The sequence below is a fragment of the Dipteris shenzhenensis genome, chromosome 29 (assembly GCF_047967505.1).
Source record: "Dipteris shenzhenensis isolate YYH24624 ecotype China chromosome 29, Dip_SZ_1.0, whole genome shotgun sequence".
NCBI classification, from domain to species: Eukaryota; Viridiplantae; Streptophyta; class Polypodiopsida; order Gleicheniales; family Dipteridaceae; genus Dipteris; species Dipteris shenzhenensis.
The window spans coordinates 35,344,894-35,362,573 of NC_141624.1; the positions used below are offsets into that span (position 1 = coordinate 35,344,894).

Here is a 17,680-nt window from a genome sequence, read left to right on the forward strand (position 1 = left end):
TTCACAAACAAAACCACTGAAAAAGGGATGGAGGCTGCTCAGCAAACATAGACAAGTGCACCCGTTGGCCCCAAACACTGTGGTGCCCCTTTCGGTATTTCTTTATATTTCACAGTGAAATGATTACAAGTTGCACTTGGGAGACCTTCCCCGCAACTGAGCACACAGCCCCAATTCACTGAGCCTTCGCAAGGCTTTCAAGCATAGAACACCATCACATAAGTACACTTAACCCATAGGCTCAATCCAAAGGCATTCTCTTTTCCGAGTGCAATTCCATTGGCTGTCCAGATGCGATCACACTGCACCCCAGCTGCACTCTCTTCGAGTGGGGATTTCCACATGGCATTCACAAAGCTTTTCAAAGCTCCAAAATAAAATCAGCAAAGTATCCAACCAAAGAATGACTCGTGTAGCACTGCCTGAGCACCTATGAACCTAGAAAGAGGCGGCACACGAGGCCAACCAATAGCTTATGGAAAAAAGAAATTGCAGCAGTGCAATTCCATTGGCTGTCCAGATGCAATCACACTACACCCCAGCTGCACTCTCTTTTAGTGGTTTCCAGATGGCATTCACAAAGCTTTTCAAAGCTCCAAAATAAAATCAGCAAAGTATCTAACCAAAGAATGACTCATGTAGCACTGCCTGACCACCTGTGAACCTAGAAAGAGGCGGCACACGAGGCCAACTAATAGCTTATGGAAAAAAGAAATTGCAGCAGCAAAATCACAACTCACCAAGCCCTGAAAACTCGAACCAAGTCCTCAATCGTCAAGAGGACATAGTAGCCAATGCCCAATTGCATTCTCAGCCAAAGAGGAGTGCACATGCATGAAGAAAGAGCAATTACAAGAGCCGACCAGCAAGAATTCCACTGAAAAATGCAAAAAGAAGCACTTTTGTTGCGAAGAAATAAGAGTTCTTGGGCTCAAAAGAAGCGTGCTTCAGAGAGGAATGCATGGAGAAGATTTTGGAGAAGTTTCATCGCCGAAAAGTCCTCCAAAACTGAGAAAAACCAGTCAACCAGCGCGTGGGACCACTCGAAATTCAACAGAAAGCTGTAGCTTTGCAAGAGGAGAGACCCAGCAGGCTGTAGAAGCAAAAAGGTCCAGAAAAAGCCACTTTTGCAAATTCGACCAGCAAAAGAAGTGCTCAGCTCTACCCGTTCTATCAAACGCACGGAGAGAAAAGCATATCACTGTGAAGGGGAGACAGAGGGAAAGCCATCGGGCCAAACGGAAGTCGAGGAATCCACGGGTGAGAAGTTATGAAGAAAAACGGAATTCAGCTGAAGGAGGCTGAAAAACCAGTCCAAAATATCAACAAAGGGAGAAGATGAGAAAGAAAACCACACATGTAAAGTTTAGAAGGCCCAGCAAGGTCCGGAAATGACAAAGGAGCATATAGAAGGCACTAGAGCCACCTTGAACTCTAGGGGGGCCTGTAGGCCATCTCCTAGCGGTTCTAGTGATGCCCTATAGGCCATGGTATGTGCCTTGTAGGCATAAATATAAGCACTTGTAGTGTTAGTGCCTTTTAGGCCAGATAGGACACTTAGTCCTATGTGACACCTAGGACACTTAGTCCTAGGTCTAGGTACTTGTACCTTGTACTCCTTTTTTTCATTATCCTAGTTGACGTGACAGCAAACTCTATCGACTCTTTGCTACTTGCACTCTCTCTTTCATTCGATCCTACAGTGGTATTAGAGCTAGATTTGACTCGTCTTCTCCTGCCCTGGACTCACATCAGCTCCCTTTAGCTTCACTGCCCCTTCATCCGTGCAGTCGTATGGTACGAACGACCGTACCTACAGCTTGCTCCGTACTTACTCAACCGTACAGACCGTACTCTACTTGCACACAAGGCGACCATACTCTACCAGCTCTGTACTCCATTCTATACTGCGCCGTACATATCTCTGTACAGACGTATTGAAGGTCTAGTGCCTGTTCCGTACTGCATTCAGTACTTGCGCATCGTACTGTGTGGTGCCCTTACCCCGTACCTGCATCCGTACATTGGATTTCGTACATTGGATTCCATACTTTTCATACAACGTACTTGCATCGACGTACAACCGTACCTGCACTCCGTACAAGCACAGTAACTGTTCAATACCTGCTTCCGTACAAGCATCGTACCTACTTCTGTACTGTGCTTCCGTACATTCGCCGTACAATGCTCCATACATTGTACCAAATCCGTACAACGTAAGAGATTCGTACAGCTTGTACCTGCTCTAGGTATTCCGTGCAGTTTCACACCTGTGAAACTGTTGTCAGAATCCGTACTAGCTGGCATTGGCTGTGAATCCGGACATTGGCAGTTCTTGGGGCTTTCAGTTCTTTTCACCTTCTTTGGTTGCAATTTCTTGCAAGAACATTGGGACTTTGGGATTTGGGGCTGCAATTTCTTATTTGATTGCAGTACATTTGGGTCAGATTGCAAGACATTGAGTCACATTTGCAGGACATTGAGTCACATTCGCATACATTGGGTCACATTTGCAAAAATTTTAGTAAAATTTGGGGCTTTTCTGCATTTGCACTCCTGCTGCTGCTCTTCCAACTCAGGAACAGTCAAGATGGGATGCAAGAGATGCAAATGCACATTCATGTATTGCTTTATCATGCAAGAGAATCATTATTCCACACATCCAGTCTTGCAGGACAGCAAAGGATGCTTGGGATAAATTGGCTTCTCTCTATCAAATTCGCAATGAGGCACGTGTTGCATATTTGAGAAGGCAATTACACGAAGTCAGCATGAATGAAGGTGACTCTATGGATGCATACCTGACAAAGGTCAAGGACCTCATGGAACAACTCGCCAACATTGATGAGGTGGTGCCAAATTCACAGCTTGTCAGTACCACATTGAATGGACTGCCAGATACATATCAAGGGTTTGCCATGGGTAATGCAGACCACTGTTCTTTTGATCAACTAGTACTTTGCTTTTGCAGGAAGAGCAAAGTAGAGCTAATAGACAAGCCATTATTCCTAATCATGCATTTGCTTCACAGCAAACAGGAAGAGGCAAGGCTTCCAAGCCTATGGGCAAGCCAAAATCTGCGCATAGCAGCTACAATTCCTCCCATGCATCTAAAAATACAGCAGGTAAGTCAAGAAGAAAAGATGCAACTATTGTCGCAAGCCTGGACATGACATTTCAGAATGCAAGAAGCGCATTGCTTCGGAGAAAAAGAAAGCAGGATTTACAGTTAATGCCTCACATGCTATTGAATCCCATGAGCCAACAGATGCTTCACATGCACATGCTCTTCTGGATGATTGGGCATGGGCTATCCATTGCTCTTTTGATCCCTCCAAAGCTGATGCACTCTTTATTGCTGATGATGCTCAGTCCTGCTACTTTGATAGTGGTGCTTCAAAGCATGTCACATCTTCCAGACAGTTGTTTCACTCTTTCGCTGATGCACCTCGAGGGGGGTCTGTTACATGTGCTAATAATGCTTCATATGCTGTAAAAGGAATTGGAGATGTGCAGCTCACATCTATTTCAAGTCATCCTGTCACTTTGACAAATGTTCTCTTTGTGCCTGGAATTGAAGTCAACTTGATCTCAATTTCAGCAATTGCTACTTCAGGTTTCAGAGTGATTTTTAATGGCTACAGATGCCTAGTTTATGATCTTTGTGATGACAATGCCATAGTTCTCACTCGCACTTTGCAAAAAGGGCTTTATCACCTTGATCATCACTCAGCTGCACTTTCTATTGAAGGATTGGCTATTTCAGATTCACAGCTTGCTGAAACTCATCTTTGGCATGAGAGAATGGGCCATTTCAATTATAGAGCTCTTGCAAAGCTACATTCACAGCAGATGGCAAATGATGTACCTCAAACTCACACAGTTTCCAAACATGTGTGTGAGGGTTGTCTTTTGGGTAAGATGCATCGATTTCCTTTTCAAAAGAATTGTCCAAAACTCTCACAAAGGAAATTGCAGCTAGTGCATAGTGATGTCTCTGGCCCAATGAGGACAAATGCCATTGGGGGGTACAAGTATTTCATGAGTTTCATTGATGATTTCACAAGATATTGCTGGATATATCCTTTAAAAGCCAAATCTGAAGTTTTCTTATGCTTTCAGAGATGGCTGAATATGGTTGAGTATGAATCAGGATGCAAGCTTGTCACCCTCAACACAAATGGGGGGGAGATGTTGGGGTAAAGGCACTATGGCCACCCAAGTACAGTTAGTACACTTCAGTACAATTAGTACTTTTATTTGTTAAGTACACTAAGTACGGTGTACTTAGTGTTGTAACCTTATCCTTTCATATAAAAGGTTGACTGTGTGCTAGGGGAGGTACACACATACTTCTTATCCCCACACTCTTGTGTCCATCTTGTGCTTGCGTGTCGGTGTGCTCTCTCTTTCTCACTCTCTCCCTCCTCACAAGTGGTATCAGAGCTTGAGCCTGCCTACCTTTCTCCCATTTCGTCCAACAACAGCGCCAACAGCAGCCTGATCTACTGCACTTCGACGTTAGCAGCAGCATCGATCTGCTGCTTTCAGCAGGGCCGGCAGCATTCAGCGCTGCCAGCGCCATCAGCCATCGAGGCCAGCCGTCGCCAACAGCAGCGCTACCAGCGACGCCAGCAGCAGCGCTACTGGCGACGCCAGCAGCGACACCAACAAAGGCAACGCCAACAGCGACGCCAGCAGAGGCGACGCCAGCAGCGACGCTACCAACGACACCAACAACGGCGTCGCCAACAGCAGCGCCACATAAGCGACGCCTTCAGGGCCCAGCGTCGCCCATACAAGCGACGCCTTCAGCGGGACACCATGTCGTGGCATAGGTGATGCCACCAGCGGTTTGACAAGTCGCCACACATGCGACTCCTCCAGCGCACATCCAAGACAGCCCGCCACGCCTACGAGCTCTCGTCAGAATTTCTCCAACTGCTCCGGCAGTGTTATAGGTACAGGTGCATCCTTCGAGCTCATTGTGAGCATTACTGGTATTGGGGGAAACAGATAACTGTCTATGCCTACTGTGTGAGGAAATCCTCAACATTGAATTGCAGAATCAAGGGGCTTTTGTAGCCAGTGCCGAGTATTGGCTTGTATACGCACGCATTGCGTTTATTCTCCTATTTGGAGTTGATTCTTGCAGGATTTGTATGCATTTGTTGACCCACGGGACAGTAGAAGCTGCATTGAGTACTACATTGTAGACTTGAGCACTGAATGTGCCAGTCAAATTGGGGGTTTTGCAATTGGATGCATATCAGTGCTGGGGGAAGCAATTTAAATGCCTTACAGTGGTCAGTGAAGCGGTAAATGCACTCAAAATTCTGAGAATTTTGTCTCCAGTCAAGGGGCTTTTGCCTAAATCCTACTCTAAACTGTGTTATACAGTTTTAGTGGTATCTTGAAGCTTAAAGCTGACAAGTTTGAACAGTCAAACAGTCACATACTGATTCTGTACTTTCTGGTACAGTCAGGTACTGTTCTGTGTCAACTGTGGGGCTGATTACAGTCATTGTACAGAAATACAGAGTGCAAAATACACTGCTGTTTTTTCACTGTAATTGCAGGGCAGATGCTGCTTTAATATCAGAGTATTGCTGATTGTACAACAGTGCATTTAACGATGCAAACACAGTTGCTGTTCGGATACTGCAGCAAGCAGTAAACAGTTATAATTTTCTGTTTAATTGGGAGAAATATTTGCAGGTGCAGGTCCTATTGTTCCGCTGCAGGAATTAAATTTTTTTAGCACAGTTCAAGTGCCTGTGTGCATTTGGTTTGCAGGGAGTCAGGCACCCAAGTGTGGGTTATATTTCTTGCTGATTGTAATGGCTTCATCCTCGGAATCTTCTCTTCTTAATATTAAAAAGTTGCAGGGTGCTGCTAACTACCCGATGTAGAAAAAGATGGTCCTGGATGTGCTAATTCTCAGGCAGTTTCATGCTCCTATTATACACAAAGGTGTGAAGCCCACTGGCACATCTGATGATGCTTGGGCACTAGCTGATCTGTCAGCAAAGTCCATAATTGAATTGTCACTCCATGAGAGTGTTGTTTGGAATGTGGATGGTGAAAAAATAGCCTGGGGTGTGTGGAAAAAGCTACAGGACACATATGAGCAGCAAAGTGTAGCCACAAAGATATATTGGTTGCGCAAGTTCTTCAATCTGAAGATGAAGGAAGGGACCTCCATGGATGCACATCTCAATGAGTTTAATTCAATTGTCACTCAACTTGCAAATCAAAAGTATGTGGTGGATGAGGAAACCAAGGGTATGGCACTCTTGATCTCTCTTCCTGAAAGTTGGGATACATTCACCACAGCTGTAACAAATGCAAACACTTTCATAAGTTTTTCAGATATCACAGGGCTGATTTTGCAAGAAGAGCAGAAGCTGAAAGCTCAAGATGCAGTAAAGCCTAACAATGCCTTAAATGCAAGGGGGAGAAGTCAGCAAAGAGGCAAAGCCCAGGAAAGGGGAAAAGGGAGGAGCAAGTCTCGCTCCAACAAAGATGTTGAGTGCTACTACTGTGGCAAAAAGGGACATACCAAAAAGTAGAGCTTTAAACTGAAAAATGATAAGAGAGACAAAGCCAAAAACACTGATGCGTCAGATGCAAAGGCAATTGTACCAGTAAGCAATGGCAAGAGCAGTGTGAAGATTGAAGAGCTTCATTCTACACACGGTTATGACAGTGAGGGAGAGGTTCTATTTCTCTCTACTTTGGATGCTCATTCTCTCCATGCAGGAGATTTTGCAGACATGCACTCTTAGATCATTGACTCAGGTGCCTCATTCCATGTTACACCTTACAAAGAATTGTTTGTAAGGTATGCAGCAGGCAGTAATGGAGTCGTTTTTCTAGGGGATAATCATGCATGCAGTATTGTCGGTGTTGGAGATGTCAGGCTTGTATTTGCTGAAGGTACTCAGCTTATGCTTCACAATGTCAGGCATGTACCCGAAGTCAAGAAAAATCTGATTTCTAATGGCATGTTGGATGACAAAGGTTTTGTGACCAGCTTTGGTCATGGTTTCTGGAAGGTCACCAAAGGTGCCCTGGTTGTTGCCAGAGGTTCTAAGGTTGACACAATGTATACTCTTCATGCTAAAGTATGTAATCATGCTGATATTCATGCCACCGAGCTGCCGAATATTTCTATGTTGGCATTGTCGGATGGGACATATGAGCATAAGTGGAATGGAGCAATTGGCTCGCCTTAGCTACTTACCGTCTCTTAAATTTTCTGATTTAAAGTTTTGTGAGCACTGCATATATGGTAGACAGTTACAGTGTCCTCATAAAAGGAGATTAGGACATAAAGATGCTCAACTTGAGCTTGTGCATACAGACGTGTGTGAGATGCCTAGTCCTTCACTTGGAGGTGCACGGTACTTTGTCACATTTATAGATGATTCCACAAGGAAGGTGTGGGTGTATCCTCTTCGATTGAAGAGTGATGTCTTTCCAGTGTTCCAGAAATGGCTTGCTATGGTTGAGAACCAAACAGGCAGAACACTGAAGGCTTTGCGGTCAGATAACGGTGGGGAGTATATGTCTAATGCATTCAATGCATTTTGTGATGCTAGAGGTATTAAAAGAGAACTCCCTGCTCCTTATAGTCCATCGCGCTCCATCGCAGAATGGCACTGCAGAGCGTATGAATAGAACCATACAGGAAAAGTCCCGCTCTATGATGTCACATGCTGCTTTACCTCATGGATTTTGGGCTGAGGCTGTAAAAACAGCAGTACACCTCATCAATAGGTCACCAAATAAAAGACTGGATGGCAGAGTGCCAAAGGAGCTTTGGACAGGAAAACCTCCTTCCTATAAGCACTTGAGGGTCTTTGGCTGCACTGCGTATGTGCATTTATTTGATGAGTCATGTATGTTTAAGGCAGTAGATAAGTCTTCTGATGCTACAGAGGTTGACATTGATGACTCGGGACATCCTGTACAATTCAGGCAGGCTGCAAATCAGCCACAACAGCAGCGTAATCAGCCAATGCATGATGCTGCAGCAGGTCCAAATGGACAGCCCGCAGTGGCGGAAGATGTACTACGGAACATGCCACCTTTGGAAGACCTCCCAGGCATAATTCTCTAGCTTGACTCACTGGAACAGCCACCTGTTTTAGGTGAGCAGCAAGTTGGACAGCAAGACCAATGGGTCCGAAGGTCCACTCGACGAAACCACCAGACACATTTGTTCCAGGAGCAGATTTTATTATGCTTACAGACTGTGGAGAACCTTCCTATTACAAGGAAGCCGTGCAAATGCATGATAAAAGGCTATGGGAACTAGCCATGAAGTCTGAAATGGACAGTCTCCATAAAAATGGTACTTGGGAATTGGTGCAGTTGCCTAAGGGCATGAAAGTACTGCCATGCAAGTGGGTGTATAGATTGAAAGTCACACTTGGAGCTAAGCCAAGGTATAAAGCCAGGTTGGTTGCCAAGGGCTTTAAGCAGGAGTATGGTGTCGATTTTGATGAGATCTTTTCTCCAGTGGTTAAGATGACCACACTCAGGATTGTACTTGCTTTGATTGCATGTGAGAATTTGGAATTATGCCAAATAAATGTGAAGACAGCCTTTCTTCACGGTGATCTTCATGAGGAGATCTACATGCAGCAGCCAGAAGGATTTGCAGTCAAGGGGAAGGAGTCACTTGTATGCAAGCTTAAGAAGAGCCTTTACGGGCTGAAACAGGCACCAAGGGAATGGTATAAGAAATTTGATACCTTCATGAAGTCCCAAGGTTTCAGGAGAAGTGATGACGATCACTGCTTATATACCAAAAGGGCTGCAAATGGCAGCTTAATCATTCTCATTTTATATGTGGATGACATGCTTATTGCTGGTAAAGCTCCTAATGAGCTTCATGACCTTAAGAAAAGATTGCATGAGGCCTTTGATATGAAGGACCTTGGTGATGCAAATCACATACTGGGAATGCGGATACGGAGAGACAGGGGACAGCGTTTGTTGTATTTGTCTCAGACCGAATATATTGGCAAAGTATTGCACAGGTTCCATATGGAGGCGGGGAAGACCCTTAGTTCTCCATTGCCTCCATATGTGAAACTCAGTGCAATGGACAGCCCACACTCAGATGATGATAGGGCTGAAATGGCCAAGATTCCGTATGCTTCAGCTTGTGGCAGCCTCATGTATGCCATGGTTGCTACCAGACCTGATATTGCGTTTGCAGTGGGAGTGGTTAGCAGATATATGGCAAATCCAGGCAAGAAGCATTGGAATGCAGTGAAAGGTATCATGAGATACCTGAAGGGCACACAGGAGTTGTGCATATGCTTTGGCAAGCGAGATGCAAAGGTGCATGGTTATGTAAATTCAGATTTTGCTGGTCATCCAGATAACCAGAAGTCTACTACCGGTTATCTTTATACATTCACTGGAGGTGCAGTGTCATGGATGTCAAGGATGCAGCAGTGCATAGCCTTGTCTACCACGGAAGCTGAATATATTGCAGCCACAGAGGCATGTAAGGAGGCCTTATGGTTATCTCGGCTAGTGGGAGACTTGGGCATTACAGGTGATATTCCATTGTTGCATTGTGACAGTCAGAGTGCTATTCAGTTGGCACACAATCCTGTCTTTCATGCAAAGACAAAGCACATTGATGTCAAGTATCACTTCATCAGGGAGGCAATAGATGATAAGCTGATTCAGCTTGTCAAGATTCACACAGATGATAATCCAGCAGATTTGTTGACAAAAGGCTTGCCTGCAGAGCGGTTTACACATTGCCGACAGTTGATGGGTATAGGTTGAGCCTCATTTATTTTTACTTGAGGGCATATTGCCTTTAAGTGGGAGGTTGTTGGGGTAAAGGCACTATGGCCACCCAAGTACAGTTAGTACACTTAAGTACAGTTAGTACTTTTATTTGTTAAGTACACTAAGTACGGACACTAAGTACGGTGTACTTAGTGTTGTAACCTTATCCTTTCATATAAAAGGTTGATTGTGTGCTAGGGGAGGTACACACATACTTCTTATCCCCACACTCTTGTGTCCATCTTGTGCTTGTGTGTCGGTGTGCTCTCTCTTTCTCACTCTCTCCCTCCTCACAAGAGAGTATATGTCAAAGGAGTTTGATGCATTTCTCTCTTCACGGGGCATTATTCACTCAGGTACTACTCCTTACACTCCTCAGCAAAATCCTGTTTCTGAAAGGAAAAGTAGGTCCACAATGGAGTGGCCAGACGCATGCTTAAGGCCAAGTCTTTGCCCAATAAATTTTGGCTTGATGCAGTGATGTGTGTCAACTATGTGCTGAATAGATCACCTGCACGGGCATTGAAGACTGTTACACCTTATGAAGCATGGAAAGGCACGAAGCCTTCACTTTCACACATGAGAGTTTTGGGTTCTCTTGCATATGTTCATGTACCATCTCAGCTGAGACATAAGCTTGATGACAAGGCAATCAAATGCATATTTATTGGTTACAGCTAGGAGAGCAGAGGGTATCGGTTATACCAACCAAATACTGGGAAGATTATTGTCAATAGAGATGTAATCTTTACTGAACATTCAGCTTCACCTCTTGTGGACTGCAAAGCTAAGTCAGATGTTGACATGTTTGATGCCTTTGAATCTTGGTTACCTTTGCCGTCCTCAGAAGAGGACTTGACCAACAACATGAGCCTCATGTAGGCCCTCCACCAAGCAATAATCAATCACTACCTCATGCTGATTTGCAGGTTCTCTTCCGGCACAAAATGATCCCACTATTCATGATGCAGTCATTGAAGAAAGAGCTGTCAATAGACAGCAAAGGCAAGTTCCCAGATGGCTTCTTGATACACTGAGGGACAGCAAACAAGGTCAGCCTTTTGCTGCCCAGACAAGATCAGGGAATAGACAGCATGGTCACTTTCTTGAGTTTGCACTCCTTGCTACAACTTGCAATGAAGAGCCTCTGTGCCATAAAGATGCTTTTGACAGCAAAGAGTGGATGGATGCAATGAGAGCTGAGTTACATTCCATTGCTAAAAATGACACATGGGAATTAGTAGATCTCCCTCCCGGCAAGCATGCCATTGGTACCCGGTGGGTCTACAAATTAAAAATGAAATATGATGGCAGCATAGATCGATACAAAGCCCGTCTTGTTGCAAAAGGGTATGCCCAACAACAAGGCATTGACTTTGAGGAGACATTTACTCCCACATCCAGGATTACTACCATTAGATGTGTCATTGCCATTGCAGCCCATCATCATTGGCAAGTGCACCAACTTGGCATCAAGACTACTTTTCTTCATGGGGATCTGCAGAAAGAAGTATATGTCACACAACCTCCTGGCTTTGGGGTTGTTAATTCTGAAAACAAGGTATGCCGGCTTAGAAAAGCCCTTTATGGTTTGAAGCAAGCACCCAGAGCACGGTATGCCAAAATTCATGCACACTTACTATCCCTTGGTTTTCAGAATAGTCCCACAGAACCCACTCTTTATGTCCGTGGGAGTGGATCTGATTTTTTGGTGCTGATTTTATATGTGGATGATATGCTCATCACGGGCCCAGATACTCAACAAATTGCATCTTTCAAGGCTGATTTGCAGCAGATTTTGACATGTCAGACATGGGACAGCTCCATTATTATTTGGGCATTCAGTTTGCTCATGTTGAGGGGGGTATCATGATGTCTCAGTCCAAGTATATTGGACAGCTCCTTGATCGTTTTCAGTTTGAGGATTGCAAGCCAATCTCTACTCCAGTGGACCCTAACTTCAAATTCTCAGCTCATGATGGGAGCCCACCATGTGATATCACTCTTTATCAGCAAGCTATTAGTGTAAAGCCTGTCGGAAGACTTCGAACTTGGGACGAGGAAGTGCCTTTGTAAACATATCTGCTATGTTGTCCTTCGTGAGAAGATAGGACAACTCTATGTCTCTTGCTGACAACCGCTCCCGAACATAATGATAGTGAACTTCAATATGCTTGGTACACGCATGAAACACTGGGTTACGCGCAATGGCCGAAGCGCTCTGGCTGTCAGTGTAGACAATAGTGGAGGATGTTTGGCGAATACCAAGATCTGTAAGTAATTGTCGAAGCCAAACACACTCTATTGTAGCGGTGAAAGCTGCCTTGTACTCAGCCTCACAGCTAGATGTGGCAACTGTTGGTTGCTTCTTGTTGACTCAAGAGATACATGAATTGTCAAGCAAAAAACAATTGCCAATATGTGACACTTTGGTGTCGGAACATCCTGTCTTGTCACTATCCGTGTAAGCATGCATGGTAAGTGAACCCTGATCACCATACCCTGATCACCATAGAAGAGGGCTAAATTATGAGTACCTCTGAGATATCTGAAGGCTCTCTTCACTGCCTGCCAATGTTGTGAACTGGGCATGTGCATGAATCTGCTGAGCTGAGATACTGCATACTGTAAGTCAGGTCTGGTGTATTGTTGTCGAAACTTCTTACCTCTATATACTCTCAAATAAGACCGACTTCCTAACGCATCCAGTCATCACATCTACACTAGTGCATAATTTCAGATTAAGCCACACAAGCGGGACACTCAAACCAAAAGCAATATATTATAAGTGACCAACCTTCATTACTGTTTTCTCGGGTTGTGTTGTTATCACTTACTTGGTCCACCAGATGCATTAGTCACAGTTGACAACACTCCAAGCAGAATTTTTGACATTCCAGGAGGCTTGACACCTGCTCGAAGTTCCTTCTGTGCCTGAAGTAATACAACAAGTATAGTATAAATGAAATGCCACAATCATTATAAACAAAAGAAAAGAAAGTGCATTGACATGTTGAGCACCTGAATCACTCATAATTTATGAAAAGAAAGTGCACTGACATGTTGAGCTCAACTGTCATGCCATTGCAGGTTGAACAAATGGAATATACATTACAATAAGATAGCTTTCAATAAGAACATAAGACGCCACAAAGCCATTTACCAACGGACACTTGGCAAAATTCATCCATGTACAAGCAAGAACCAACCTCTATTCCAGTAGTGCAAAGTTTAATATTACACAGCAGTCTCTACTCCATTGTGTGTTATGCTCTAGCCAAGATAGCATGACCTCGAAAAGATCGGTGGGCATTTTCTCTTAGATGACCGACTTTTGTAATATTTTATGTGCGTAAATAAAATGGTCAAGGGAAGTAACTGCCAAGGTCCTAGGTGAGGGTGTATTGGCATCGACTAGGTGGTTCTGAGTGCTAAGGCCTAGGTGCACCTAGGTGTGTAAAAATGCCAAGGGGCAAATGTTTTAATTGTGCCCCAAGAGAGGAGTAAATGGTGTACCAAGCTAAAGGTCTAAAATGATGACGTGTGGCAGGGGGAACCATCTAGGGAACTGAGGGCTTGTGGATAGGCCTGAAGAAATAGAAATTACAGATCTTTGTATGCATGCCATCCATGAGATAGGCTAGGAGGCAAAATACGATACCAGCGTCTATGAATTTCATCCGTGAATCGAAAGAAACCAGAGAGATTAGTTAGTAGCGTACGTATCATTTGGTATCAGAGCATCAGGCTGGACGAGGGGATTGCGTATGAAGGGAGCGCAGCCACGGGATGTGTGACACGGACAATACGTAGCGTGATCGTCACGGACATCATCGCAGGCGTGAGGGCCTGGCTTCGCGCATCATGGCTACTTGAAAAGGGAAGATGCGTGGCCGACAAGCTCGACGAGGTACGGCGAGGAGCACAGAGCGTGTACCAACCTACCGTAGCTGCACAGCCGCAGGCTTGTAGTGGTATTACGCAAAGAAATTCGAGACTTCCGCGAAGGATTAAATTGCAAACGACCGTCACGTTGATGTTGGCAAATGGTGTGAAGCTATGAAACTCCTCCATAGCTGGGACGGACTGGTGTTTAACGACTCTACATGTGAACTCGAGCGTGCGTACTTGCAAATGGCTAGGGAAAAGATCAACTTTTACGGCTGATCTATAGCCGGTTAGAATCGATATCCCAAACATCAGAACACAACGGCCTGTCTCGAGTCTCCGTCTTTGGAATGTATACACAACGGCCTGTCTCGAGTCTCCGTCTTTGGAATGTATGGCTTAGCCGGGACTGGGAAACCTACCCGTTGTAAGAGCCTTGGCAATCAATTTTTGGGTTGAGTTTTCGGGTACAGCCATATATTTAGAGCTCCCTCCAAGACCCACCTCTGGTGACCTTGTCGAGAAACTGAAGGAGCTGCTACTGAGTAGTCTCAATCGTCTAACGCCGGCCGAAAATCTCTTGTTCGTATCAGATTGGAGGCAGCTCCTCAAAGCAGTAAATAGCGTATCATTCCAAAACAGAGAGCAAGCTTCGGGACATCTACGTTACGTGGAGTTTCCAAGGAGCATTATTTTTTCCTTTGATATAAATTTTAGTTTCCAGTTTACAGTCGATTTATTCCTGTACAGCAGAAGGAAATTCGAAGTGAAAAAAAGGGAGGGCAGGGGGGGGGACTATTTTTCCCTTTGAAACATTGGAGGCAGAGGGACAAGATTCCAGGGTGAATCCTGGTCAATCTAGAGCACAGTCTACACAACAAGTGTCCCATCACATAACACCTACACTGGTGGGTAAGGATTTCTGTGTTAGAAGATGCCTTACAACAGATCATGAACCATCAGCTTCAAGTGAACGCTGGTCAAAATGAAATTAGAGAGATGGTGCAAGCCTTGTCAGCTAGACCATCTAGAAATGAAAAGGGCAAAGCTCCAGCAGAGCCAGAGCCCAATATACACTCATCAGAGCGTGCGAAGGTCAAGGTACCTAATATTGCCAACTATAGACCGGAAAAGTACGCTGGTCGGATGACTGAGTGCAGTTCTGATGTGATCGAGGTTTGGTTACACAAGAGGGAAGAAGCCTTTGCCATTTGTGAAATCAGATCTAATCTAAAGAAAATCCGCGAGACCACTCACCTGTTTATTGAAGCAACGGATAGGTGGTGGATAAAGCAACAAAAAGATCAAGTTGCCCCTACCACCTGGGAAGGGTTTAAGGCTGAATTTAAGAAACACTTTCTTCCACCTGACGAAGAGTCTCGAGCTTGGGATGCTTATAGAAACCTTCGCCAGAGGAATTTGTCGGTGGCAAAGTACACTGACAAGTTCAGGGAATGTGTTATGAAAATAACAGACCCTCTCCCTATGCCGGTTCAATTGAAAGACTATATCTATGGACTGAACGACAAGATTAAAATGGAAGTTCGGGCTAAATATGTGACTACATTAGATGAATCTATTGCAGTAACCCTGAACTATGAGGATGCCAGAGGCAGACCTAGTGGGTTTATGCAAGCAGGGACTCAGCATGAGTACCCAAGAAAAGGGGGATTTCAGAGGAAATGGACTTCAAAGACAAGTGTCTCGCAGCCAAGTGGCCAAACCAAGCAAGTGAAGCCGATTGAGGGATAAGCAAAGATAAGTACCACCATTGGGGTGAAAAGAAAAGTAACTCCAATGGCAGCCCGGGCTTGGTCAAAGTTCTCGTTGACCCCTGAGCAAAAAGAAAAAGCTAGAAAAGAAGGATTGTGCTTCGGCTGCCTTCAGCGACATCAGTGGAAAGATTGTCCACTAAACAAAGACCGTCGCACGGCCAATATGATAATATCTAAATGCGACGCGGAAATGCAGGAGAATCCTAATGCGGAACATATGCAGATGCAATTGGCACGACCTTCTCAGAGGTTAGTACATGTGTTGTTAAGTGTGTCTGTTACTAAGTTAGTAAGCGATGCACCTGATAACATCCTTTCAAAACTCGCCGCAACGGGATATACGGTTTTCGATGAGCCCGAGTTGATTAAAATGAAAGGATTAGCCAATCATGATGTGATTGTGTTGTTTGACTCAGGGTCAACGCACAATGTAATTAACTCGAAGCTTAATAGGAGGCTCACGTTGAGAACTAGTCTGTCTAACTATGCTTATACGGTCAGATGGCGGACGGAAGTTCAACTGAAGTATGGGACCAAAGGGTTACCCAGTTGGAACTTCGAATACATGACTATGTTGAGAAGCTGGACTTTGAGTTGACCAGGCTTGCTCACGTAGATATAGCCCTAGGCATGGCTCGGCATTTTTAAAAAAATCCAGCCATTGATTGGAAAAAGCATATTTACCAGTTCAAGATGAACGGGGTAGAATATGTTTTGCGAGGTGAAAAGGATTTACCTCGAGGACCATTGATTTCAGCCATGGAAATTCAGAAGACTCCGAAGAGTTTCTGTGTATATATATAGCATCGGTAGAGTCGATTGATGATGCATCGGCTAGCACTGAGGCTACTCAAGATGGAAAAATGGCCGAGTTGGCTAAAGAGATATCAGAGAAGTTCTCTGATTGTTTTAGGGATGAGTTACCTTATGGGTTACCTCCAGAGCAAAATATTGAACATAAAATTGAGCTAATCCCGGAGGCAGAACCTGTAAATAGACCTCCCTATAGATTAAGCTTTACAGAGGAAGCTGAGGTGCGAAGACAACTCGAAGAATACCTCAAGCTGGGACAGATTCAGCCCAGTTTTTCACCTTTTGCTTCGCCGGTGATATTAAAGAGAAAGAAAGATGATACTTTTTGCCTCTGTATAGATAACAAAGCATTGAATAATATCACTATTAAGCACAAGTATCCGATGGCTCGGATCGATGATTTGCTAGATGCACTACATGGAGCCGTAATTTTCAATAAGATAGATCTTAAGTGTGGCTACCATCAGATCCGTATTAGAGCCGAGGATGTGCATAAAACCACTTTTAGAAGCAGGTTTAGTCATTATGAGTTTTTCGTAATGCCCTTTGGACTTACCAATGCTCCAGCTACATTCGTCATGCTTATGAACGATTTACTACGTCCGTATATCGAAAAGTTTGTAGTACATTTTATTGACAATATTCTGGTATTCAGTAAAAGTATTACTGGGCATCGCGAACACTTAAGAATAGTGTTCAGTACTTTGAGGAAAGCCAGTCTTTATGTAAATAAGAAGAAAACTATACTGTGTATGGTTAGACTTGAATATTTAGGATTCATAATTACTCCAGAGGAGGTAGAAATGAATCCAAAGAAAGTGGCTGCGATACTGACTTGGCCAATCCCTCAGAGTTTGACCGCTTTTTGCGATCATTCTTGGGATTTGTCCAATTTTATTGAAGATCAAAGGATATTCCAAAATAGTATCGCCATTGACTGATCTGACCTCAAATAAAGTACCTTTTATATGGGGACAAAATCAACAAGAAAGTTTTAACACCATAAAACAAGAAGTGGTCTCAAGACCGGTGTTAAAAATAGTTGATCCCAGAAACCGTTGTTCTTGGAAACCAATGCAAGTGGCATTGCGGTAGCAGTTCTCCTCTTAGAGGGAAGGCCAATAGCCTTTGAAAGCAAGAAGCTTTCTCCCTCTCAACGAAATTAGCCAACTCATGAATTAGAGTTGTATGCTGTTGTCCATGCTTTGAAAACATGGCGACATTATTTGTATGGATCAGAGTTTTATGTGGATGTTGATCATGATACTCTGAAACATTTTTGTAAACAACCTGACTTGAGAGGCCACCAAGCTAGGTGGGCAGAACTCATGCAGGAGTTTAATTTGACGATTCGGTACCGAAGAGGGAAGGATAATAAAGTT

General features: G+C 44.2%; 1 protein-coding gene across 4 annotated transcripts in view; it reads right to left on the bottom strand.

The window, feature by feature from the left end:
• LOC147882760 (mitochondrial carrier protein MTM1-like) overlaps positions 1-17,680 on the bottom strand; it is a 63,416-nt gene that overhangs the window by 23,655 nt on the left and 22,081 nt on the right. For all 4 annotated transcript variants that reach the window (XM_087400338.1, XM_087400334.1, XM_087400336.1 and 1 more), the window contains exon 7: positions 12,660-12,756. In XM_087400338.1, coding sequence (XP_087256464.1) covers positions 12,660-12,756 — 97 coding nt within the window. The remainder of the gene's footprint in view (positions 1-12,659; positions 12,757-17,680) is intronic.